Source organism: Trachemys scripta, chromosome 3 (genome assembly GCF_013100865.1).
Source record: "Trachemys scripta elegans isolate TJP31775 chromosome 3, CAS_Tse_1.0, whole genome shotgun sequence".
Classification (NCBI taxonomy): Eukaryota; Metazoa; Chordata; order Testudines; family Emydidae; genus Trachemys; species Trachemys scripta.
In genome coordinates this window covers 41,267,199-41,294,928 of record NC_048300.1, presented here as the reverse complement: position 1 = coordinate 41,294,928, position 27,730 = coordinate 41,267,199, and the positions used below count along the sequence as shown (strand labels likewise).

At 41.6% G+C, this 27,730-nt stretch overlaps 1 protein-coding gene across 1 annotated transcript in view; it reads left to right on the top strand.

Moving 5' to 3' along the window:
* The window catches only part of KCNH1 (potassium voltage-gated channel subfamily H member 1), a 182,329-nt gene that overhangs the window by 27,457 nt on the left and 127,142 nt on the right, over positions 1-27,730 (top strand). Inside the window, exons 2-3 of the mRNA XM_034764462.1 lie at positions 4,680-4,879; positions 10,237-10,489. Coding sequence (XP_034620353.1) covers positions 4,680-4,879; positions 10,237-10,489 — 453 coding nt within the window. The remainder of the gene's footprint in view (positions 1-4,679; positions 4,880-10,236; positions 10,490-27,730) is intronic.

The window sequence follows — 27,730 nt, the reverse complement described above, 5'->3', positions numbered from 1 at the left end:
ATAATTGCTGGAGGTTCTGGGACAATCCTGGACGGTTGGCAAACCCTACTGCAATTTAGTGTTTGAGCAGTAACATTCAGTTTGAAAACAGGAGTTTGTTTTGCCACCCAGTTCTTTGAAAGCGAAGAATTTTGATTCTGAATTCCTTCTGTGGCTTTGAACATCTTATTATGGATTCATTTCATTATTCTTGTAGAAAGAAGTGAAGATATGCAACTAGCTATCCTCTGCAGAAACATTACGGGTCAATATGCAATATGCTAATGTTATCCCCCTGTACAGACTGAAATAATCCTCATCCTTCCTGTGTCCATTTAATCCTAATAAAATGGTTAACTAATGATAAATTAAGATTTGGAGTGTTTTTTAATAAGAAATTCATGTATGCGGCAATAATTTCCCTTGGCAAGGTAATTGTAATATCGGAGCATAGTGGCTGCAATTAGCAATTGAAATTGCTGTTAAATTGCACACACGTACTAATCAAAATGAAGTATTGGGTGTTGTTTTTCACCAGACTTCACATTGCTTGATTTTCTTGGACAATAACTCAGAGACATCGGGTTCAATTTACCCGTCGCGGCAGAGGGGTTGTGAATTCCTTCTCCCTGAGCCAGCCAGAGTCACTGCTCCATAGGTGACAATAGACAGCGTTTGCTCCAGTAAAGGCCCGCCAATGAAAGCTGTCCAGAAGGTATTGAATCCATAGCTAACCTTGCTGACTGCCATGCCCCCTCCCTACTCAGTGCTGCACATTTTGGGGATTGCGTTGGCTAGCTGAAGGCTACCCAGTGGAAGAGGGTTTATAGATTCCTTGGGCTGTCACAGATTCCTTCCAGGTGGACTTTCCACTGCTGGGGGCCCTATGTTCATGATTACGCCAGATAAGCCAGCAAAAGTCAGAGCTGAATCTAGGCCATGATATTTAGTGTCCTAGCAGGTAGCAGAAGAGCATCTAGTAGGAAAAAGGTGATAGTGTTTAAATAGAAAATCTGCTGATTAAATTGTTTTTATATTAAATGTATTGATAAAAGCATTTCTTCATCTTTCTCCATGAGATGTGGTACTTGCATCCCGCAGGCTTTTAGGTACCGTTTAGCTCATGCAAACCTTAATGCTACAAATAAATAGGAAATCATTTGTACACCACTAGGCAAAATCCATATAAAAATTATTCTTCTTGACTTTTTGCATAATATATTGTGCAGCAGCACAAGCTGAAATCTTGATTTTGATTGGTGGAAGAAAAGCCATTTAAGAACTACATGAAGGGGCAAATCCTGCCCCACTGTTCACAGCTGTGAAGAGCCTTTAACAGCAGCAGCAGAAGGGTTGGGAAGGATTCGAAGAGCTCGTGCAGGAGGTCTGCACCTCCAAGGTCTGCACAGCTCCAATCAGGGTCTTCTGTATCCTTATGCAGAGGGAGCGGAGGGTTAGAGGCATGCCTGGAGAAGGAGGAATGGAGCCTTTGAATCTTCCTTCTCTTTTAGAAGAGGCATCAGCATCTACTGCAACTCCCATCCAGCCACTTTGTGCTAAGCCCATTTGCCTGGATGTAGTGCAAAGGCTGTGTCTATGAAAGCTGAGATGGACCAGAACATTGTATCTGGACATGAGATGATAGCCAAATTTGAGGGTTGAATCTCTCTCTTTAGTGGGCTTATTAGGGAAGTGTGAATCTGCACTTTAAGCACTCACATTTCAGGGGTTTTGGATCCAGGATTTTGGCTGGGCTCCTTTTTATATAGATATAAAGTTTGGATTCACATCTGGAATTAGATCTGTTTTTGATTTGGGCCTATCACTGCAAGGACTTGGTTGTTTTTTTTTCTAGGTCCATTCTGTACCTGAGTCAGCTTGGGTAGGGCTTGGCTTTGCCACACTAAAGGTAAATAGAACCCAGAGCCACCTTTTCTCTTCCTTTCAGCATTAAGTGCATGCTGGGTCAGACATAATCATACCTCTGGTGTCATAGCATAACTCTACCTTAAAAAAAAACCACACCCAGTAGTCCTATTTGCCATATTTTGTGGGATACCTTCTGCTATTTGCATTGGCTTTAAAATATTTATGTATTTCTACCACCATCAGAGAAATCAAGTGATAGGTGTTGGCTCTCAACAACAACTGGTTATAGTGCATGAAACAATGCAATTGTGTATTGATTAGCTATCCTATTTAAAATGATATATTTTGTTTGCTTCCCCTAGTTGTGTTGTGCCTTATGATTTTAAAACATAATGTAGTGTAATACAATATAAAGTAATTATCGTAGGTGTAAAACCCAACATGTAACATATCCGGGGGGGAAATTGGATTTGTTACCTACTATTAATTTCATTGATGGCAAAACCTTATTCTGATGGGGGCAAAGATTGACCAGAAAGTTGTTAACTTTCCTCCTTTAGGAAATGTGAAAAGAATGAGGGGAAAATACTACTAACAAGAGGCCAAATGCCCTAAGTCCTCCTTCAGTGTTCATTCAATGCAAATTCAGGCAGAACTCCCAATGGTTCGTAGGTTATAAGACTGAAGGGATTGCTGTAATCCTTTAGTCTTACCTCCTGAATATCACAGGCCATAGACTTCCCTGAATTTCTGTTTGAACTAGAGCAGATCTTTCAGAAAAACATCTGATCTTGATTTTAAAATTGCCAGTGATGAAGAATCCACCAGAGTCCTTGGTAAGTTGTTCCAATAGCTTGTAACTAGAGCGGGACAAAAAATTTGATTTTTCAGTTTGGACCAAAAATTGTTTTGTTTCTGGTTGACCCAAAAAAACAATTTTTTTTTCTTGCTGAAATGAACTACCCTGCCACCCCCCCAAGTCCCGAATTTTATTCAATCTGATCCGAAACATGTTTTTATATTTGGGGTGATTTTTACCATTTGTATTAAATCTATCTAAATTTCTAAATTAAATGTTTCGAAACAAAGTTGAAACATTTCTCTTAGAAAATGTTGCAACAAACCATTTTGACATTTTTGAAAAGAAAAACTCCCTCATTTTTTTCTGCCAAAATCATTTGCCGAATTCAACCTGAATTTTGTGACCAGAAACTGCATTTTTCAGCAAATAAGTTGCTCATTGAATTTTTTTTGCACCGCTCTATTAATTATCCGCACTGTTAAGCATTTTGTCTTAATTTGTCTAAATTTGTCTAGCTTCAACTTCCAGCCATTGGATTGTGCTATACCTTTGTCTGCTAGACTGAAGAGCCCATTATCAAAGTTTTGTAGGTACTGAGTGTGATCAAGTTACTCCTTGACTTTAATAGAAGGGTTTGTCAGCATAAGGACTAAATAAAAACTGATGAGGAATTGGTCCAAGGGGTTGGCCCAAGGTCCAACCAGCTCTTGGTTATATGATTTTAAAAGCTGGCCTTCCTGTTTTTCTTTTCTTTATGGTGTTCTGCTACACTTGCTCTACGTGATTAAGTTAGCAAATATATGTATTTTAATAGGGTTATGTAATAGTTATGTTGGGCCAAATCCTGAAGACCTTTCTCAGCTTTTAAGCAGTGCTTATACTAAGGCACTATGGATCCCAGGAGAGGTGTGATTTGAGTTGAAACTGAGTAAGGTCCTCAGGATTTGGCCCATGAATACATAAATAATTTATTGAACTCTGATACTTATCAAAAGTGCCCCTGGACACTGTATACAGTGATGACTGAAGTAGGGAGAGTGGTCCAATTACATTCCCCTAGCATCAGCTCCCTATCTATCTGTCCAAAAGGGTAGGTGGAAAATGGGCAAGCTGGTTCAAGGAGAAAGGATTTATGAGTTCTGAAAATGGTTATGCATCCTCAAGGAGGCAGTTCCACGCATGGGCATATCCTCCTGAGAAGGCCCTGCATTGGACTAAATCCAGATTGGACCTACTCATCTGGTCTCAATGGCCTAAGGAGATCATAGAATATCAGGGTTGGAAGGGACCTCAGGAGATCATCTAGTCCAACCCCCTGCTCAAAGCAGGACCAATCCCCAGACAGATTTTTGCCCCAGATCCCTAAATGGCCTCCTCAAGGATTAAACGCACAACCCTGGGTTTAGCAGGCCAATGCTCAAACCACTGAGCTATCCCTCCCCCTCCTGAAGTCTTCTCTCTTGTGCTTTGATGCATTGTTGTTGTCACGCTGAGGTGGATAATGATGGCTCGACTGACTACTGTAGTAATGCAGTTAAAGCTGGGAAATCTGTCACTGATGGCATTTTAACACAGAAGCAATAGACCATAGATGAAATTTTAAACTATTTACTATCAAACTATTTGTCTTAACATTCTTTTATCTTACATTTTGTTTTTATATGGTTTTTGATGCTACTAAATTGTTTGATGGACAAAGACAAATGTATAGAATATGTTTTGGTAATTCCCTTTCACTTCCCAATGCTCACCATCATAAATTATACAGCCATCCTGAATTTGTAGTGCTACAAGTGACCCAGAAATGTTTGTATTTGTGTGTTATAAGATTTTACCAGCCTAACTTGGGTGAAGTGATCACATACACTTCTGTGGACCTGACATTACTGTTGCCCTTGGATATATGGACACACAGACATTGTGAGAGGGCAGACAAACCAACACAACAAATTATTACGTAGTTCTCCAGTCTGCTGCTCTTTGAGACTTTAGGAAAATACCTACCTTACTTTTTTTCTTTTGTTTACAGCACTTCTGTATGCAACCATTTTTGGTAATGTGACAACCATCTTTCAGCAAATGTATGCCAACACAAACCGGTACCATGAAATGCTGAACAGCGTCCGGGACTTCCTTAAACTCTACCAAGTGCCCAAAGGTCTGAGCGAACGTGTGATGGACTATATCGTTTCCACTTGGTCAATGTCCAGGGGGATAGATACTGAAAAGGTGAGAGAATACAACCTGAAGGAAACATATCGCTTACTGAAAGCTCTTCCAAGCTTGCAAACCATTTAATCCCCAATGTTGATATTTTTAGCTGTTGAATTATTGAGATGCCAAGATTACATCAAGCAAACAAAATTTGCATTGATGGTAATAGGTTTTATATTCTTGTAGGGCTAGAGCAGTGGTTCTCAAACGTTTGTACTGGTGACCCCTTTCACATAGCAAGCCTCTTAGTGCGACCCCTCTTATAAATTAAAAACACTTTTTTATATATTTAACACCATTATAAATGCTGGAGGCAAAGTGGGGTCTGGGGTGGGGGCTGACAGCTCGTGACTCCCCCATGTAATAACCTTGTGACCCCCTGAGGGGTCCCGATTCCCAGTTTGAGAACCCCTGGGCTAGACTGTGCGCTAATCAAGTCTGAGTATCCAGGGGGACAGGGCACAGGCAGCTTTGCCTTCCTTTTCACCCTCCGTGCCAGGGGCCAGGCACAATTGCAGTTTCTGTACTCATAGGGTGTCGGGGTTGGTCATATCCTGGGCCCTAAGGAATGCATGCCACCCAAAAGGAGGTTGGGAGGAAACAAGATCATGCTGCTCGGATGAGCTGCCTGACCTCAGAGAGAGGCACATGTTGCAACTGTGGTTCTGTGCAGAGTCTGCTCCTGTCACATATTAATAGGGGTATTGATTACCATGTAGACGTTCAGGGTATAGGTTATTAATATAGGTTAGCTATTCTTGTAATAAGATAGTTTGGGATCTTCCTTTTAGTAGGGGAATATTCTCATCTTAAGTCATTGGATTTACCGGCACAACTCCCTTTGTGTGTATTGAGATAACATACACCTTCACCAAAACAAAAACATTTCTCTTCAGTCCCTTCATATTAGGTGCCTACTTTTCTAGAGATGGATATTGTTTTCCTTTTGTTAGCAGAGAAATGAGCCTGGTGTGTGTTCCAGGGCTATTAATTCAGGAAATTACAACAACGTTCCAATCACCAGCCTTCTGGTTGGTTGTTTAATTTATTGTTCAAAATGGTGGATGATGTGATTTAAAAACAAACAAACTCATTGCTCTCTAGTACTTAAAACGTTGTTAGAGATGGGCTGAGCAGATGCAGCCTAGAGATGGTTGCCTGGAGTCCCATAGGAAGACGGGACTGTTTGACTTCCTGATGGGGCTCTTTTAGCATTGCTTTCTGCCATCTGGATCCCAGAGTGCAACTCGAGGGGGTATTGTCCAGAACAGCAGTTCTCCAGGAGGAATGATATTGCAGTGCTGGATGTACTGATCAGCAGCGGCACTGATCATATCCTCACAAATACTGCTTTTTGTGGCCTTCCAGGAAGGATGTAAAGCCACCTGGGAATATACCTACAGAGGAATATAACCTGGAAAGGATGGTCCGGGGACACCCAGGGCACACAGTACAGTGGAATGCTCCAGCAACAAAAAGTAATTCTGCATGTAAAAATATTTGCGATTCATCCCTGGCTTCCCTTGCTTAAAACGGAAATACTAGATACGTACTGCTGGGAATGCCTTTGGAGATAGCAAGACTCAAATTAAATCACATCTGATTCATTTCACTTTCTAGAATTATTTTAATATGAAAAGTCTCCAATTATCAGAATCTCAAAGAGCAAAGAGCTTTCAGTAACTGACACTTTGGAAGCATAAGCGCCAATATTTATGGCTATAAAACAAACAAAAAAATCAGCCTCAACATTTATAACAAGGACTAACAAATATACCACTGACTAATGGTTGTACCAGTCCATAAATTCTCAAGTCTGAGCTTCATTGATTTTTTGCATTCATCCACAACTTCCAGAATGCTGCATAATGAATAAAACATGGTATCACTTCCACATGCCTGCACAGCTGCCATTGTTAGTGTGTAATATAATGTAACCCGCTACAGGTAACACAAATATTTAAAGGTGAACTTATCCTCAGAATCCATCTTTGTAATATGGTGCTTGAACTGGTGCTGCTTGTGCGTAAGTCTGGGGATGAATAACCAACTAAAAGCAAAGGCAAGCCTTCAGGTTTTGCAAATGTCATCCTAATCAAGTTTAACCAGGAACCAGTGGCAAACACTAACTAATCCATGATGATCCACATTTGGCTTCTTTGCGATATTCATACTGATGAAAGGCTACTACAGTCCTAGGAATTCTCATAGACATCAAGGGTTACCTATGGTGGGTTTAACATATTTGAAAATCTGAAGGCAATGCCCCAAATTTCTCTAAAATGGGAGTGAGAAATACAATAATCTCCTATTCAATAGGGGGAGCCAGAAGCGTTTTGGATGAGAGTTTCATAAAATCATTGTCTCCTCCTTCCAACACCAAGGTTGGGTAGGGCCAAAGTTATGAGAGGATTCCATCTACTTCTGTTTTGAGCTGTCATTGGACCCTGTAGGAGAGTTTCCTGGATGGCTTCATATACCATGTTATACCACTATCTCCGTGGATGTCTGCTGTCTCTCTCTCCATGCATTATTTCCATACAGAACAATTTTATGCAGGCAGTATGGGGTCATTTTAGCAACATTGCCAAACCACTGTAGTTGGCACCTTTTTGATGATTGTAGTCACTCGCTGTACTTTTAGTCTTCTATGGATGTCATCATTTCTTTAGCCTGTCTAACCTTGTCATACCTGGATATGGTGCAAGCAACTCATTTCAGATATTTGCAGCTCTTGCTCCAGATGCTTTATCAGTACCCATGTTTCATAACCATGAAGTAATATGGGTACAATGAGCACTGTATATAAACTAGTTTTAGCTGTCATGGACATGGTGAGTTAAGGTTCCAAACATTTATATTCAGGCAAGTGAACATTCTCCTGGCAGTAGCTATCCACTTGTCAATGTTGTCTTCATAGTGGTTGTCATACCTTATGATGGAATCTAAGTAGCAGAAACTCTCTATTTGTTCAATGTCAACACTGTTAATGATAAGTTTAGGCTGTTCCTTGATTTTTCACGTTTCAATTAGTTTGGTCTTTTGTTCGATTTTAATCTCCATTCTGTGGCTGTTGTGTATAGGTTAGTTGCGGCTTCTTGGTTATATTCCTCCGTAGGCCTTACCATTATGATATTGTTTGCAAAGTCAAGGTGCTTGACATTTGTCCTGATATCCTGTGGCCTCCACCAATGTTATTCAGGGAACTGGACAAGAAATTTTCTAAGAATAGAGCAAAATGTATGGGACTGAATATGCATACCTGTTGGACTCCAGTTTTCGCTTCAAACCACTTGGTCAGCTCACCACCATCAGTAATGCTGGTTTATATTGTATGCCTTCATAAAGTCATCGTTAGCAAAATCAGAGGTTTTCCTGTAATTGCCCCATTTATAACAGCACCGGAAAATATGTATGTGACAATAAGATAATTGGGAAGTGTGTGTGCGCACACACACTTCCTAGGCTAATCTCTGAATGGCAAGTTTCTGCAAATATGGTACGTATGTGTGAACATAAACATTCCAAGTGTAAATTGGGTAACTGTACAGCTAACTACCTCATTTGTGTGTGTCCAAGCCAAATGGTGTTCCCTCACTCCTAATGTGGGAATGTAGAGCCTGAAAAGTTGCAGAACTACTACATCCTATAGTAGCATGGCTCCTTGGGGGTGGGACTAGAAAACTTAAAGCTTTAGCGGATCTGCAACAGATCCGCTTGCCTCCAGACTAGGGAGCCATGGTAGTTAAGGGGACTCTTACAGTGGCTGTCGATTAGTTTTCTTCTGGCACACTGCACTCTTGGTTGTAGAATTCCATCCCTCCAGCTCTGTAGAGCAGAGGTCTCCAAACTTTTTTGATCGCGCACCCCTATCAGTAAAAAAATTTTGACCACGCACCCCCTGCCGCACCAGCTCTACCATTTTTGCCAAAGCGCAAAAAAAAAAAAAAAAAAAAGCACTCCTCCTGCCGCGCACCACCAAGGATCCTCTTGCACATGCCCTGGGATGTGCGCACCCCACTTTGGAGACCACTGCTGTAGAGGACTCATGAGCAAAGCCTGGTACCTAGGCTTTGGCCAGTGATAGAAGATTTGACCCTGGAGGCATATTTGCATACACAAATAAGAAGCTGTGTGCAGGGCTGCATGCATAGTTAACATGCCATATAGGTATCTATCTTTGAAAATATGGGCCTTGGAACTCTAGTTTTGTACCATGGTGGTCCCTTATTATAGTCTCTGGTCTCTGATAAGTCTAACTATTTACTGTTTTACCCTTGCCCCTAATACCTATGAGCTTTTGCACTTAAACCACCACCCTCCTTCCATCAAGGATGGATGCATGGGAGTAACTTTGGAGCTCATGAAGGTTGTTCCTTAATTGGATGAAGTAGTTACTTTTGAGAAAAATGAGGCAAACGCCATCTGCTCTATTAAATGTATTTCTCTCAAATAATGAGTGTTGATGTCCAGTCCATCAGAGATTAATCCTGCAGGAAAGCTTGTGATCCCAAATTCCTATTCGTATTGTACAATTCCAGAGTTTTCACTAGTAATTTTAAATTTGTATGTACACTGGCAAATCCACTGTCCCCACTTCACTCGTGTCTGTAGCATATCAACAATCCCAAGGTAGATGTGACACTGGACACAACAGGATCACTGATGCAGTGGCACAAATATACACATAAAGATAGAAGTATGTTAATAAAAAAGGCTTGATAAACAGAAACCCATTAGGATGGTGCACTAGAAGAAATGTTGTCCCTGGAAGGTTAAAGATTCCCCACTTTGGAAAACTGGGTGTAAGACAACTTATCTCACACACAAAGGACTGTTCATTCTTGCCAGCGGGTGAGGTGTTTATACTTCTGTAGTTAGCCATGATAAGTTAATACGTTTTCTGATTATTTAGCTTAAAGGAATCTATGACTCCCCTTATCACGCACACTCCAAGTAGGTAATGCACTATGCACAGTTTGTGCAGATTTTTCATGCAATTTTCCTATTAAGAATGAAATATCCATCAAATACAAGCCCATGGCATTAGCAGTCTTTTCTACACAAGCTTTGTGCATTGCTGTGCTGTTAATTTTACTGTTTTAAAACTGCAGCATTTATTCTAGTAATTTAATATCCAGCAGAGAATGTAGCTGAGATAAAAAATTATTTTCCTTCTGGTATTGTAAAGTAGACTAAGTTAATGTTAGAGCTTTTTCTTTTAACTGAGGGTGGAAATGTCCGAGAAGAATGCTGTAGTTCTTAAACTCTGCTATAGGTTAAAAAAAAATGGGATGACACAATGAAGGCAACCAGCCGATAGAATGCTCTGGGACTCTTGCACAGAAACTGATGATCTAATCTCCTTTTAGGTTTTACAGATCTGCCCTAAGGATATGCGAGCAGACATCTGTGTGCATCTGAACCGCAAAGTTTTCAAGGAGCACCCAGCATTCAGACTGGCTAGCGATGGGTGCCTTCGAGCCTTGGCCATGGAATTTCAGACTGTACACTGTGCCCCCGGGGATCTGATCTACCATGCTGGCGAGAGTGTGGACAGCCTTTGCTTTGTGGTTTCAGGGTCTTTGGAAGTAATCCAGGATGATGAAGTTGTTGCTATTTTGGGTACGTCTCATCGTTTATAGTGCATGCGCGTGTGCCCCTACCTAATATAATGCTAATCTTCTGCATTCTGTAGCACCTTCCATTAAAGAGTTTCACCATGCTTTCAAACCGTTAATTAATTTAGCCTCACAATGCCCTGGTGAGGTATCTGTGTATTATCACCCCCCTTTAACAGATGAAGAAACAGAGGCAAAGAAGAGATTGTGACTTGTTCAAGGTCACATAGAAACCTGGTACAGAAGCATAAGAGCATCCTTTCTACCTCATGTGAGTCTGAGCAAAGGTGCATGCACCTCACCTGTGACTGTTTTCCAAAGTGCTCAGCCCTGGCCTAACTGTGCTCCAATTGAAGGCAATGGGAGTTTTAATGCTGCCTTCAGTGTGAGCATAGTTAGGTCAGTGCTGAGTGCTTTTGAAAATTGTACCTATAATTGTTTAAATTCAGTTTTTTAAAAAAAGGTTCTGTTTTCAGTGTCTCAATAATAAAATGAATATTTTAAAACTAAAAGCAATTCTTGCTGGATGACTCAGGAGAAGGTTTACAGACAATGCTGTCACACTTAACCAGGTATGTGTTATAGTTAGCAAACGCTAATGTCATTTATAATCCCTTTTCAAAACAATATTCTATCTCCCAAGGTCAAAGTAATCTAAAAATATAGAGGATTTAAACTAGGAATGGCACTCTAGGTTGGAGGCATTAAAACCTTACAAAGAGCTCGCAGTGATGTGAACAACATTCTGAAGGAGAAAAGACGGATAATCCAGTAGACGTAGCTAAATCATGAGGTGGCTAGAGCTTTGAAAAGGTGATATTTATCCCTTGATTCTGTCTGACCTTTTTGTGAAAACATAGAACCTCACGGTGACTTAAACCAGTATCTGTCACTCATACCAGCCTTAAAAAAACAAACAAAAACAAAAATCTCACCACCATCTTTCAGAACAAATATACCCAACTCTTCTTCGAGAAATTTCTACTGGCAAAATAAGGCTACTACACTGGTCTCAGTTCTCCACTGTGCCTGAGTAGAGCTGCATAAGTAGTGTGGTTAGCTTAGAGGTCTGGAGAACTTTGCCTGTAATGTTTTACACTCATTTTTGCACATGTGTAAGTGAGTAAAGATGGTGCAAGGCAGTGAAGTAATCAGGTCTATTTTGTTCTATAGCAAAGTGTATGTGTGCGTAAAATACATGTAATAGTTTAATCCTGTAAGATACGGAGCAGTGTCCGCTACTCTTGAAGTCACAAATCCAGGCAGACACTCATTCCATTTTCACATGCTGACTTCAGTAATTAATATGGCTAATGTGAAACAATGTCTTAAGTTGAAGTATCACCTTGTATCCCATTACCCTATTCTCTCCCTACTTTTCCCCTACTATATTCATCAGAAGAACGCAGAATATCTACTACTGTGTTTGTTTAATTTAAACTGAAAGGAATTGAAATAGGTCATTTTTTTTAAATATAAACAAATTCCTTCATGTTAGCATCATCATCTACCCTTGTTTAATTTTCAAGACTATTTTTAAAAGAAGTCAGCATAAATTCCTGAAGAAATTAATGTTAAGGAAACCTAAGGCTCCAATGCATTGACAGCTGATGTCATCGTTAAAAGATTATGGATAAATAAATAAGGCCACTTAGTGCCTGAATGAATAGAAATATTATTTTGTATTATCACTGCTCTCATGGGACAATAAATAGATTGAGTCCCCTGATATTTCCCCCCCTCCTTTTTTTTTTTTTTTAAATAAAACTTGCAAGCAGAAGCAGCTCCCATGGCAGTTTGAGTGGACCCTGTGTTTTACTTGTGAGACTAATAGACTAACGCAAAAGTCAGGAGATTTGGGTTCTGTTTGTGGCTCTGCCAGGATTAGCTGTGGGACTTGGACAAGTTTCATAGGGGCAAATTTTCTGTGTGGTTTCCAACCTAAGGAATTCCCCTCCCCGCCCAAATTCAGGGTGTGGAGCCGTCCATGGAGGCTACTCCAGCCCAATGGTTGGAGTGGGTTCTGCAGACTGTTGAAACTCCCATTCTCTCGTGTCAGGTTGGGAGGGATAGCTCAGTGGAGGGGGGAGGGATAGCTCAGTGGTTTGAGCATTGGCCTGCTAAACCCAGGGTTGAGAGTTCAATCCTTGAGGAGGCCATTTAGGGGTCTGGGGCAAAAATCTGTCTGGGGATTAGCCCTGCTTTGAGCAGGGGGTTGGACTAGATGACCTCCTGAGGTCCCTTCCAACCCTGATATTCTATGCTTCTAATAGCAAGTTCTCTGTCCCTGCCCCACTTACCCTGCACCGTAGCATCCAGTGGTATCTCCAAAAGCTGAGCTCTGCACAGCAGAGGGGATATGCATGCTCCTATGCAGTCTTGGCATTTTTCCTTCCTCCAACACAACAGAACCTCACCAGTTCCATTGTCCAGGGTGCCTCCAAAGAAGCAAGGATAGGGTTTCCCCTTGAACCTAACTTCACTGTAGTTTTCTTATCTGTAAAATGGGGATACTTTTTTCTACTCCACGGGACTTATAAAAGTGCTTTGACACCCTTAGATGGAAGGCACTACAGAGGAGCAAAGTGTTATTTATTTAAATCTAGTCCATTTCAAAAGTATATTTTGCATATAAATGGTTCCTTGGCCTGATCCTGCATACCTCCCAATTTGTGGGTGTTGGGCCTGCATAAGGAATACAGGTTCTGGTGCTATAGGTGTATAAAAAAGCACCATCAATTTTTTTCAACTAACTTGTAAAAGTCATGTACAATTGTTCTGTTATCTGAAATTAAAGGTGGCTTGTCACTTCTTAACCTCAGCTGAAAAGGAAGGGGTTATGGCATGGCATGCATCCAATTAACGTTGCAGGTAGAATTTCTCAAAAACAGGCTCTCACCATTGATTCAAAGAGCTAATTCTGCACCAGGCAGGAATACACCACCAAGGAAGAGTGTGGCCTAAATTCTGTCTGATGGCCTCTTTTCATACTAGTCCACACAAGTTATTCAAATGGACCAGACACATCTGAAGCAGGCCCAGGAAGATAGCTTTCTGTTAACATTCAGGGAACACTTTTGAATCGCCCTCTTCTGGATAGAATATACTGATGAGTCTGTTAAGGCATTGTTCCATCCCAACCAATCAAATGAATTATGTGTGAGCTCTTTTTTAAAGATATCCTAAATATAAATGTACATTGTAAACAGTAAAAGGCCCCATTCCTGTTAAAACTTATCTGCTTATTTAATTTTACACATGCGGTGTAGTGCATTGGAAGTCAACCCAGAAGATTTAAACACATGTAAACCTTTTGCAGGATTGGGGCTTCCCACTGCTTACTACGTGTTGAGTGACTTATGAGGCCACTAAGACTATCGCTAGAGCTGAGTGAATAACACAAAAAGTTTTCCTCAAACAATCATTCAGATTTAAATACAAATATGCTTCAGCTCTGTTTGCTCCCCTTATGCATTCGCTTCCCATGAACATTCATGCAACACATATAACCAGCAATAGTACTCACTGAGAAAAAAAACACCTATTCTGAATTGCATGAGAAACATGATTGTTGATGTATTGTTGAGCCAGAAAGCAGACGTGATTTGTCACCAATCATAACTAAACAACGCAGTTTGAATTTTAAATATCAAGCATCAAATAGGAACCACAGAATACATGAAATTTGTGAAAATTTGTAGGAAAATTTTGACTAATGAACACATTGGGGGAAATTATAATCTCCTCAATTATTCCAGGAACAAACAACAAAAAAGATAAATTAATAAAACAAGCATTGCAATTAGGAATACATGCTGCATCTTCCTGTGCAATAAGTTGCATCTCTAAATTACTCTGTGTGAATGTTGTACAGTATTATCTAAAATTAAGACAAGACACCCTTAATCTTCTAAAGATTTGAACCAATTTAGAGCCAACATTTTCTAGTACTGAAATCATTTACCCTCAAAGAACAGCATATTAGAAGTGTGCTGCAGTTCGCTTGTGTTTGGAATACTCTGTGTACTCTTCCATAATATCACTGTAAATCAAATCTACCTAGTATCCAAATAAAAAGTCTGGTTTCAGTTCAAACTCATTTTCTCAGAACAAGTGATTGACTTTGACTTCAAAATGGAGTGACGCACAGACTGGCGTAAAAGAAAATTACATACAAGGCAGAAGAGAAGAATCAGGCATTTTCTGTGGCCATCTAATTAACACGCATTCCTTGGTAATTAGAAGGGGAGGAAAGGCAGATAAAGAGCATGGTCAAACAATTGATGTATTTTACAGGATTCATGGTTTGTTGTGATGGAAATTTTTGTTGCTTTTGTCTGATTTTTGTATCTTATTTTTTTAACTCTGTAGAAACTTTACTTTAGTAGCATTCATATAGTACAATAATTGTGTAACATTTCACAGAAATACAGGACAAGAAGTTCCCTGGAATAGGGAGCTTACCATAAACTCACATATTGTTGTTTGTTGTCGATGTGGGAGCTAGGGAAAGGGGAAAGACAGCAGGGAAGGCTGTTGTTTGTATAAGGATTAGTTTGTATGTTTACAGTTTTTTTTTTTAAATGGGCAGGTCTGAGACCAGGGGTATATAGATAAGATAAGCGTGGAGATTAGTTGGAGGGAAGCTACCCAGGTAACTTTTGCAAATGGTGTTAGACAACTTTTTCAACCCTTAGGTTCTCTGATCTCCTTAAGGACCTTCTTTTGTGTAGGAGTACAATTTGAAGCTAAATTATACCTTCGGATACATGAATAAAAGAGCCATAGACAGCCAAGCATATGCTCCACTGAAATCAGAGGACAGAGTTTGGCCAATCATATTTTTAGGTTTTCTGCATTTTCTCTCTGGGTCTCAAACATATACTTTGTTAGGTTTTCTATAGCTTTCTGATCCTTCCACTCACACCATTACTTAGTGCTATAGTACTATAGTAATGCTATAGTCCTTTTACAGTAGGCAGAAAGTGCAAGACAAATAACAGAATCCCTGCCTTCAGAAGTATTATAGGTGGCACAGGTAGCCTGACATCCCATTATCAGATCCTGTTTCCAGATGCTTATAACTTTGCTAAACTTTAGCATTTTGGGCTGAAATTTTCAGTGCTGGGTATTTGTCTTAGGTTGAATCTCTTTGGAAATTTTTCAGCAAATATGGTTCAGCTGTTTCTCAGAAAAAGGTTAGAGGAAAATACATTGTTTTGCCCATGTAACAAAATTCTTACAGATGTTTAGTTGAGGAGCTCTAGAGCCTCAGTGCTATGGAGCCAGGGACATAACATTTGGCAGGGGGCTGGCTGTCATGTCAGGGATATGTCTTTTGCCCTCTCCATTAAAATCTGCCCATATTTGGCTCAGATGCAAGCCTTTGAAAAAAATCATCGTTCAATATGCACCGTAGAGACTTGTTAGAGTTTGGCAGCTAAATTCTCTGAAGATTCCATCAGTACTGAGCATGCTCCGTGCTGGGACTTAGCATGACTTTCCCTGCACTGTGTGTGTGGGGGGAAATAGTATTTAATTACATAATCACATACTATGTCTGTAACCCTTCTGCCCCTCTGAGTTGGCAGCAACAAGGGCCGGGTTCAGTATCTAGGGGTTCCGTTTCAATAACGCAATGCAAAACCGGCTCGAGCCCCCACCCAGTGACCTGGAACAATTACATACCATCCCTCGGGCGCCTCTAGGAGGCAATACTTCCCCTCTCGACAGCACGGAGTCTGAGTGTAGCAAAAGCCTTTTAATAAAGGAGGGAAACAATGTGGCATTATGTTGGGGAAACACCACAAACAGGATTCATAACACAAACCATGAGCAAAAGACCCACCTCCAAGTAAGTTTGGCAGTGTCCTTTTCCCCTCAGGGTCTTAAGTCCAATCACCCCAAAGTCCAACAACCTCAAAGTCTCTGTCCCTGGTCAGTGCCACCCCAGAGTTCAAAAGTTTATCTGCAGAGTTTTACCCACCCCCCAGCCTGGGCAGAAATGCTGGGGGGGGCACACGGGGATGTTAAGAGGCACCTTACATGGTCCAAGGCCAACTGCCCCACCTCTCCATGGAATTCTGCTGCAGCCTTTACCACGAATGGCTCTGCTCTACCAGCCGCACCACACCGCTCCGCTCCACTCCTCCAGCCGTCCCCGCAAACTGCTCCGCATTCCGTGGGCCGCTCCAACCGTCCCACAAACGGCTCAGCTCTGCCAGCCGCTCCACTCCACCAGCTGTCCCATGCCAGCTGCCCCCACAAATGGCTCAGCTCCGCTCCCTGTTCCATGGGCCGCTCCCACAAACTGCTCAGCTCTGCCAGCTGTTTAGCAATATACCTTCAGGCTTCTCCACTGGTTAATACAGCACTCAGTGATCTCAGCTCAGCAATTTTAGTTCTTTTAGTGATTTCAGCTTGTAGTAGGGGAGCCCCAGTGCTGGTGTACCATTGGCCCAAAGCAAATTCAGTTCAGCAACTTCTAGTTAGACTCCTAGTGGAAGCAAACTTAGCTCTGCTATTCAACAGTAGAGAGAGAGGAGTAGTGCAATTGGTGTTCCAGGCCCTCAAAAGGGGCCCATATCATCAGGTACACATATCTGTCCCCCACCTCTCTCAATTCACTGGGTTTTGTAACCCAAGCCCCTTGTCTAGCAAGTGCTACTTAGTTACTGGTGAGTCCCTCTGTCATACAACAGTTCCACTGGCCTTGATTCACAGAATCAGGGTAACAACACTTTATTCTTCCTGCCCCAATAACAGAGAAACTGGGGATCCCACACCAGCCAAAGTAACCACTTTCAGTTGTTGTTGTCCCAGGCTAGGCGGGTGGGTGTGCCTATGCAAACAAGATCAGCCCCTGAAGTTCTTTTCCACCCTCGCCATAATTCACCACCAGATGTCAGGGTAGAGTTTATCCTGACTCTGCTTACATCTCATAATGCATACTCACAAGGGGGCCAAATTAAGGTGCAAAGGTCACCTGGATTCTGGCATTTCCTAACTCTTGAGTGCTTGACTTTGCAACCTTAACATTCTTTTAATGTAGTTTCTGTGTGTAATACAGTTTAAAGACAGACAGGTGTACAATGCAGTCAAACAGTATGGCCCAGTAATATCTGGGGAGCCATAGAGTGTTGTGCAGTCATTGTATCCGGAATATTTTATGGAAAGGATGGGTTTGATGGAGGATTTTGAAGGAAGAGAAAAGGCTTGGCATATGTTAACTGGGAGGATGCTCCATGCTTAGGCATTGGCATGAGACAAGGTTTGGAGCTGTAAATAGAGAAAGGAGAAAAAGGGTATGTGTACACTTGGAGCTGGCAGTATGATGCCCAGCTCTCATTGAGCTAGCGTGCTAAAAATAGCAGTGTAGCCATGGTGGTACAGGCAGTGGCGAGCGGTGGGATGAGCTAGCTGCCCCGAGTACAAACGTAGCCATTGGTACATACTTGAGTGGCAAGCCCAAGCGGCTGCCCATGTTACTGTGGCTATGCTACCCTGGCACAATGAGAAGTAGCGTGAACATGTCTCCTCAAGCTGGGAATCACACTCTCCCCAGCTGAAGTGTAGACATACGCAAAGGAAGCCATAACGAATGAGGCTGGGTGGACTGGATAGTCACTGTTAAGAAACACATGACCACATTCTACTTGTATATATACCTCTCTTCGTTGTCTGCCTCTTCATATCTCCTTCGTGTCGCCATTTGAGATGACAAAACTGGTGCTATCTCTCCAGATGTAGTCTAGATAGTTTCTGGTTTTTATAGAAAACCACATAGGAACAAAATTACATATTATTTATAAATAACTTCTATAAATAGACTAATGATCAATAGAATGCTTTGTTATAAAAGCCAATAAATAGTGTTCAACCCAAAGGCAGTGGCCCCTAAGCAGGAATATTTTTGCCCCTCCCCTACAACTCGGCCTAAAAAAAGCAAATGGGGGCCACCTTGAGCTGCTTGGGGCTCTAAGCAATTGCTTAATCTCGTATGCCTAACGCTAGCTCTGGCTCAGCCTCTACAGTGATGGGTACATAAATACCTAGACAAGAGAGTGATCAAGAATGCTCTCTCTTTCTCTTTCTCTCTTTTAGTAGTGGTAGTAAATAGTAATAAACAATGTAGCCTAAATCTGACGTGTTTGACATGAAAAGGGGACTACCAGGGAAATCCCAACTGGCTGGAAAATTTGAAGGAAGGAAGCAAGCAAAACTGTCCAAGCAAAAGCTGCTACTTGTACTAGACCTGATCTCTTATGTTCAAAGATTGTGTTTTCACAGAATATCAGGGTTGGAAGGGACCTTAGGAGGTCATCTAGTCCAACCCCTGCTCAAAGCAGGACCAATCCCCAAACAGATTTTTGCCTCAGATCCCTAAACAGCCCCCTTAAGGATTGAACTCACAAGCTTGTGTTTAGCAGGCCAATGCTCAAACCACTGAGCTATCCCTCCCTCTCCCCCCCCCCGCATGGATTAGGTAGTATGGCCCAAGGGATCAGCAGGAGCCTGTGTATCTCTTGGAGTTGACCAGGTCTAGGAAGCAGCCTTGCGGCATGGGGCCTGAGAAATTGGTCTTGTGGAGACTTATTTTAACCTGAGTTCACTGATTCTTGTTTACTAAACTGATCACCTTTTTATTAACCCGAGAAGGCCATGGAAAATAGTAGACGTGTCCTGTCTTTGCTCAACCAAAGCTGTAAGCAATGACTGGATGCAGAGGATACACTAAATGTGATAAGGCCATAACTGTCCTTGATGTTAATGCCTAAGGCCAACATTTCTCAAATTGGATGCATAAAATGAATAAAATGGGTCTAATTTTCAAAACATTCTCAGTTCCCATTGAAGTCCATTAGAGTTGTGGGTGATTTGAAAATCAGGCTATTTTTCTTTTTAAGCGCTTAAATATGGAGGTAGGTGCCTAACTTTAAGCACTCACTTTTTGGAAATGTTGGACCTCATTTTCAAATGAGGGCATGTAAGCTGAACCCCCCACTAAATATGTGCAGGAAACAACTGAGTGTTTGCTTATGCCAATAGGGGAGCTATTAATAAATACCTGTCTGATTCTGTGCACAGAGTCCAGATTTGTCCACGTGTGGGGGCAGTTTAGGTGCCCAACTGATCATTTGATCCTAAGAGTCACTGTCTCAGCTCCACTACATTTATCGTGTTCTCACATTCTGTGTTTGAGCTAAAATATGTTACTCTTATGTGCATATTGTTTGTCTTAGCAAAAGGCACTAATGGCTAAGCCCTCAATCTGTAGTGCAACAGTGGCATTAAAATACTACAGCAATGGGGACCATATGGTCGAGTCCCCATTGCGATTGATGAGTTAATGGGAATTGAGTGCCTGACCTCGAGTATGGAAGTGTATAGCTCTACAAATAGACTTTGTTTCCCCATAAAGGAGTTGTCTACAGCATTTCTTAGATTTCAAATAGGAATGTATGATGGTTTTGCTCTTCTTTACTATGGCTACTATAGAGGATTTTAGTTCAATGGGCAGGTAAGGTGCTTTTTGCATTATCTGTGCATGCTGACCTAAAAACAAACAAATACAAGTTAGGATATGAATTGTTTGCATTCTGTGAAAAGACCAGGAAATGATGAAGCTTCATGGCAGAGTCGTTAATGCAACCTCATAATTCAGTACAACAACATGCATTTTCCTTTCTGTGTTTTCCTCTTACTCAGTTCCTGGCAGGTTTGTTCAAAACGTGCTGCTGTAAAGACACATTTTAGAACATTTACATTTTTTGTGGAGCTGTAGGGGTTGGAACATATTTGCTGACTCATGTCATTGGCAGGTGCTTGAGAAATAGTGTAAAAATATTATTGAAACACCATGCGTACATTACTGCTTAAATACATTTAATTTGAGAGTATCTATTGTAAACAAGAAAACGGGAGGCAAGATACTAATTTTTCCTCAGTTATACAGCCTGTGTCCTCAGATCCCCGAATCGTATCGGCGGGTAGCAATCGATTTATCCGGGATCGATATATCGCGTCTCGTTACGACGCGATATATTGATCCCTGAACGCGCTCACTGTCGACTCCGGAACTCCACCAGAGCAAGCGGCCGTAGCGCAGTCGATGGGGGAGCCGTGGCCATTGATCCCGCGCCATGTGGACCCCAAGTAATTCGATCCAAGATACTTCGACTTCAGCTACGCTATTCGCTATTCGCATAGCTGAAGTTTCGTATCTTGGATCGATCCCCCCCAGCGTAGACCAGAAGTGCAAGTGATGTTCCCATTGCTTCCTTCCCCCAAGTTCAGCTGGCAGGGAACAGCTTGGACCATAGGGGCACCAGCAGGGGGAGGCCCCTATAGGCTTTGTGTTGAGTGACTGCATCACATATTATGCCGGGGGGAGAGGGGAGGCTGTTGCCCCACTTGCTGAGGAAAGTGTGTACCTCTTTAAGAGATAGAGAGGCATGGAGTGAATTTGCAGCAGCTGGGAAACGGATCAGTGTGGTGATACTGACGCATTCCACCTCCCCTTCCCCCCTCGTGATGAGAAGAGAGGGGAGGCTATATAAGTAGATGTCATGGAGAAGCTGTCTCCCTCCACCTAATCTGGCCCTGGCCCCTCTTTGGACAATTCTGAAACAGATCTGGTTGCCCGCAGCCCCAGGAAAGAAGAGAGTTTGAGGGCACTTGGCACTGTTGCAGCCTTCCCCAGGCACGCTGGAGATCCTTACTCAGGGTTATTCTTGAAGAGATTTTTATTTTTAAATCAAGCATATGAGAGATAGTTGAAAGTTATTAATATAGTTTAGCTTTAGTTGAAATTGACATTGTAACAGACAGCATATGTGCACCTGTTGTTTGATTGAACCATGGTCTAGCCAGGAACTCCTGAGTTCTGATTCCACCTCCAGTTCCGATTCTCTTGGTAGCCTTGAGCAAGTCCAATAAATACCCTGCCTCGGTTTTCCCATTTGTAAAATGGGATAACTATATTTGCCTATGGTATATATCATAGTGCATGCTGACCCTTTACAGTAGGCTCAAGGCCCTGCACAGCTCTCTTTTCAATTCAGCCCAAAACCAAGGCATTCTGTGACTTATAGTCCAGAGCTATAAGCCTCCCAGCAAGGAATAAAGATAAAAAGCTTCTTTTTTCACTGTGCAAGAAGAGACCTGAAAGGAAGAGGTGGTGGGTCTCTTCTGGCCTAGCTGGCTGTTGGAGGAACTGCGCAAAGCCGTCTGGATGGAGCAGAAAAGCTATGAGAAGTAGATTTTTTTTTTCCTTCTATTTTGAAGTTGCTAGTGGCCGCGAGGTTCTGGAGAGAGTTGAATCTCTCAGGAGGAAGTAAAGAAAGTAGTCCTGGGTGAAAAGATAACTTAGAGAACAGGACAAGGCACTTGCTGATTTTTCTTGGGGCCTGTGGCCAGAGCTTCCTGCAGAGGATGGGAGAAAAATACTCTCATCCCTTGGACTCGAATCATAGGAGGGAGGAGCCGGACTTTTGTCACCCTGAAAGAGGTGTAATTTTGATTCAGCCAGAAGGCTAAATGAATGCATTGAAGAGGGAAATGGAGTCAGTGGCCACATATTCATGAAGAGGCAAGGCACTGCTACAGCACCTCACACTTTGACAATGGAAATATCACAATGTAGATCCACGTGTGATTATTAATACTCCTATCAGAGCTGATGGAACATAACATAATGGAAAAAATTGTCAGAATGATTTTGTATATAACCCAAGATGAGTTTGACATTCTGTCTATGGAGTTTGTAAATGGATATTGAGTGTGAATTTGTAATCCAGGTATGCTGCTTTAATTTATTTATCATCACCGGGGTTCTGTGTGTGTCGGATGTACATTTATTTACTTTATTTAAGATAACCTGTTGGATGGGAGAAAAGTGCTGTTTGTATGTCCCCAGAATGCAAGTTTTTATTATTTATAAACCTATAACTCTGAGGAGGAGACTACTTTCTCTCTCTCTCTCTCTCTCTCTCTCTCAAAATAACATGTGAGCTTGATGTGTCACATTCTGTTTCAGAAGAACATTAAATGGTCCGTTTACTTTGGGTGGAGAAATTCCTGCTGATTTAATTTTATCTAATTGCAATCTTAAAGGACACAAACAGAATTGTTCTTATAATGTTCCTTTGAAATTGCTTTAGTTTCCTCATTTAGCCATAAGCCGTTGTTCAGCTGTAGGCACAGAAGGCTAGATTCTGATCACATCAGGACAGATTCCTCTCATGGCACAGGGTGAGTGTGCGGGCAAATCACACCCATTTACACTGAGAGGAGTGGCTATACCAGAGGGGTGATCTACCTTGGGAAAGGGGAAGTGGAAATGCAGGATTTCCATCCGGGAAGGCAGCTGTAAAATCTGTCGGGTGGCCCACCAGCACTGTCTCCCATCTTGCATGTCATGTGGAAGTCGCATCTTCCAACCAGTCTGGCTTCACTTGGTGGCCATCCCCCACCATGTGTTGAGTGGCTCACCCTCACTGATGGAGTGGGCTGTGCAGATCGTTTGTGCTGCTGTGCCCTCTCAACAAGTGAGTTTCCATCACGTGAACGTGGTATTCCACTGCCAACAGCTGAATCTGGAACAAGAGACTGAGTAAGGCCTGCTCAGCGCTAGAACGTCCTACTGGCACAGCTACCTCATCTAAGAGTATAAACTGCTGGTATAGGCTGTGTCTTTATTAGGAGGATTTACCAATATATCTATCCTGGCAAACCCTTCCTAGTGTAGATAAGCCCTTACTGTGATTTATACTGGCAAATATGGGACTAGATTAGAGTTGCATTTAAAATATACTCAGAACAAAAGCAAGTAGTCATCAAAGTAAAGTATTTAAAACCTTTTAGGAAGCACAGCTAAGTTTACTAAAGTGCCCAGGTGACTTAGGAGCCTAGGACCTTTTTGCAAATGGGGCTTAGGCTCCTAACTTTTGTAAATGTTACCCTGCATCCCTACTTTATTCTCCATCTGAGTTTAAAATGCTTTTCCTTTCACGTTATAGGATTTTGAATGAAAACTATCAAGCTGCTGTCTTTTAAGTACCAAGAAATAAATTGTGTGTGGTGGATTACAAGGTGTTAACAGGGTTTCCTGAACCTCTTAACAAAGTAATTAATGTCACAATGCTGCTTTAAGATGGCACTTTATAAATTGAACAGTAATTCACTTTTGAAAGCAGAATGATTAATTAAAACCCGCCTCCATCTCTTGGTACTGGTATTGAGCCCCATTTTTTTAAGTGGGTCTGTTCAGAATTGCAGGCCGCCTCCAATCCTCCCTGCTGCCAGACTGCTATCCCTGATGCAGGCAGTTCAGACTAACCTATGGTTTTCGTTGTGTATTCAGTGAACTTCACTGAGGGGAAAAATCGGATTGGTCTGATTTACTAATCCTGTGTTTGGGATGTGTCCTACAAAAGAGTCTAATGTAAAAACTAATGTAATACACATCTTGAGGCTGATCCTGCTTCTGTTGTCTCAGTGGGAGCAGGAGCTGTCACTATATATGTGGATTTTGCTTTCTAATGGAGGATCGGAAGAGTGAAACAGTGCAGCCAGTACTCACATACTAAGGACACCAAGGAAAAAGCACTGTTAGTTGGTATCAGGAGCCTCTGGTTTGAGGGTTTGTCTGGAAATCTGCTGTTTGTCTCCAATTTCTGGTAGAGCATGAAATGTAGAAGTCATCTGTCACAAAAATATCCATTCCTTGCTTAAGCCTGCAGATAGTTTAAAACGAGAGATGTGCGTAATGTGTAGGTATCACACGGCTTCTAACCAATTGACAAATTGCTCCTTGGAGACTCTGGAGAGGAAGGGTCTTACTGCAAACACAGGCCATGTTCATGAACCTCAGCCAGTTCTTTGAGGAAATTCGGCTGAATATTTGACACCAGATGAGTGTCATGTGGATTTGTTTCATAACACACAATTTATGCAACTCTACTTAAAATATCCCCTGGTCCTGCGGGTATGCTGAGGTGCCAGATTCACTCCGTTATTTGTGGAAATATTCCCTTAAGAATGACTGTACCTCTGCGAACAGCACACAACTGCAGGGTTGACAAGTGTTCTAGTTACACAGGAGAGACAAGGTGGGAGAGGTAGTATCTTTTATTGGACCAACTTCTGTTGGTGAGAGAGACAAGCTTTCGAGCCACGCAGAGCTCTTCTTGAAAGCTCGACTCTGTCTCAGCAACAGTGGTTGGTCCAATAAAAGACGTTACCTCACCCACCTTGTCTCTCTCATATCCTGGGATTGACCCAGCTACAACTACACTAGTTACACGTGGACGTTTCTAGTTTGACGTGGGCAGTATTGATCACTGATGTACAAATACACCAGTACCCAAAATGTGAAGATGCTACTACATATCCAAGTGTTGTAAGAGTCTAGGGACCTGCAACTCCTATTCACTTGGCACCTTTCAAGATTTGGCTTACAGCTGGAAAGGTGTGTCATAGACCAAATAGCAGCCTGCCCATATATTTTGGAAAAAGTCTCAAAAATGTTTTTTTTCCCCTTTTTTTTTTTTTGACAAAAATCCCCCTCAATTTAATTTGCTTTTCTCCACCCTTTTCTTCCCATCCTTTTTTCAGTGGCCGGAAGGAAAAAGGAGAAGAAAAGGAAATAGAATTCCAAAGGGAGAAAGAGGGGAAACCTGGAAAAACCCTCCCATTGCTATCATGTGGGCCAATGTCTGAAAACATATGTAGCCACATACGTGTGTACATGTATCTCATATTTTATATTCACTTTCCATCAGGAAAGGCACCCCTGAATATCATTCTGAGGCTTCCTAGCTGAGGCCATGATCCAAAGCCCATAGAAGTCGATGGAAAGTCTTCCTTGGACTTCAGTCAGCTTTGCTGCCACCTGCATCTGCAGTATGTTTTGATTAAAAATAAATATCAGTGAAACACATCCAATAACATGGGATATTGGGATGGATTTTCAGGCACTGTGCTCTATTGCGGCAAATGCAAATAATTCTGGGTATAGTTGTGGGCCTGCAGTTTTGATCACTCACAAACCTAATTCTGATTTGTCAGCTCAACTAGACCTTGGCCACACTTAAAGTTGTGCCACTTTAAACATGCTGATATAGTAAAAGTGGCAAAAACTGTCAGAGTAAACAGTTATGTTGGCATAAAAATGCTTGTTCTGCTACAGCTTTATTCCAGTTTGGCAAAGTGAAATAAGCTATACTGGTATAATTGCATCTCTACTAGGGCTTATACTGGCATAGCTATGTTCACCCCTCCTCCTCCTCCCCCCAAAATTGCATCCCTAACTAACATAGCTATGCCAGTAAAACTTTTGCATGTAGACGTAAGGCCTGATTCTGTTAGGTGCTAAGTGCATTTCTAATAGTTTCATGCAACATTAAAGCTGAGAAATCAAGTCCTCAAAAATCTGGTAATTCCCAAAGGTAAGGCTATTATTACAAGCATTAACTCAGCCATGTATTTATGGTGTTTTTATGGTAACTGTTTAAAAAAACAACGTAAGAACAAATTGCAACTTCTTGTGTTGCAAACTGAAGCTCTCAGTGGAAATGGTGATATTTTGCCGCAGTGATCTGAGTCATGAGATGTATTCCATTCTCTTTTTCTTAGAGATAAACAAGTGAATTATAACAGCAACAAAACCCCTTATTATAGGATGCTAGGTCAGGGCAGAGCGTTAGAGCAATTGTGTAAAATTTTCCTTTGTCCAGGGTCTTGTTTTAATAGAGGAAACCTAATTGCTGATGCAGATCACATAGTGATTCTTATGAAAGTGAATGGTACCAAACACGTGTTGAAGAAAACACTGCATGCCACAAGACCTAGTGCTATAGATAGTAAATTATAATAACTTTATGAGAGATTATTAGGCTATGTACAGAAATACAATTATACAAATGAAATTTATTTGCAGGTTTTTTGAAGTACAAACTATACCCTTTATGGTTTGATCTGCAATGGGTATATGGATTATAGATATGGGTACATAAGAAATTTTAGATTTGTATAGTATCTAAGTACTTTATAAGTATCCTTTTATCACCTGAGTAGCCCTTACATGAGTTTGTTCATGAATATGTGGGACCAGGGATGTATGCAGGGTTCATTTCCTTCCACCAATTCAAGTGCAGCCAGTTCTGGTGTGGGAAGAATCAGCTGTTTAACAATGCACAGCATCTCTACGCAACAGTTTAGGACAGGAAGTGAAGCCAAATGTGGTGATGTGTTCTTTACATTAAGCATTCAGGAAAAGAAACACATACAAAAAGGAAGCTATAAAACTGTTACTAAAAAGCAAGATTAGTTCCAACTTCATGTGTTAACAAAACAGAGCATTATACATAAGCTTTTAGCTCATGTAGTTGAGGCTCGTATACTAAGCTTCAGAGGTCCCAGGTTCGATCCCACTTGCTGACGACTGGGATTTGACGGCGTTACAAAGATGCAGTGTAAATATTTGAAACTGCAGGGGGAACACTTTCCTACCTGGAATATGACCTGACAGTGAGGCTAAAACCTTGACTTCTGTGCATAGTGCAAGGGAATCTGGGTTGACCATAAGTGGTCTATATCATCATTTCACTGTGTGCCTCCTCCAGGAGACATTACCTCCTACAACCCAGTTCCTCCACAGCTAACTACATGGCAGGATGTTGACTGAGTACTGATTTAAGAAGTGTGCAACCTGCTCAGTCAAGGACACCAGTGCCTGCAGCACCCGGAGTTTATCCAGAAAGGTTTCCATCCAGCAAAGCACTTAAGCACATGCCTAACTCGAAGCATGTGGATAGACCTATCGACTCCAATAGAATGTTGAAGTCATTATTGTGACACTATTCATGTGCTTTCGTGTTTTGCTATATCAGGGCTCAAGTGCTGACAAAGTTAAATCTTGCTTAGTCTGTGATATCTGATTGTACGTGGATCAGCTACTAAGTCACTTTGAGCCAAGATCTGAGAGGGAATGACTAGGATGTATGTGCATACTGTATTGTTCCATCCTCTAGGCAGACCACAGAGCAGTGGTTCTATTTACTATTGTGGTCCTCATATGCAGCTCTCTGTGTTATGTGGGCCACATCAACACAATAGACACCTCTATCTCGATATAATGCTGTCCTTGGGAGCCAAAAAACCTTACTGCGTTATAGGTGAAACCGCATTATATTGAACTTGCTTTGATCCACCGGAGTGCGCAGCCCTGTTCCCCCCCGGAGTA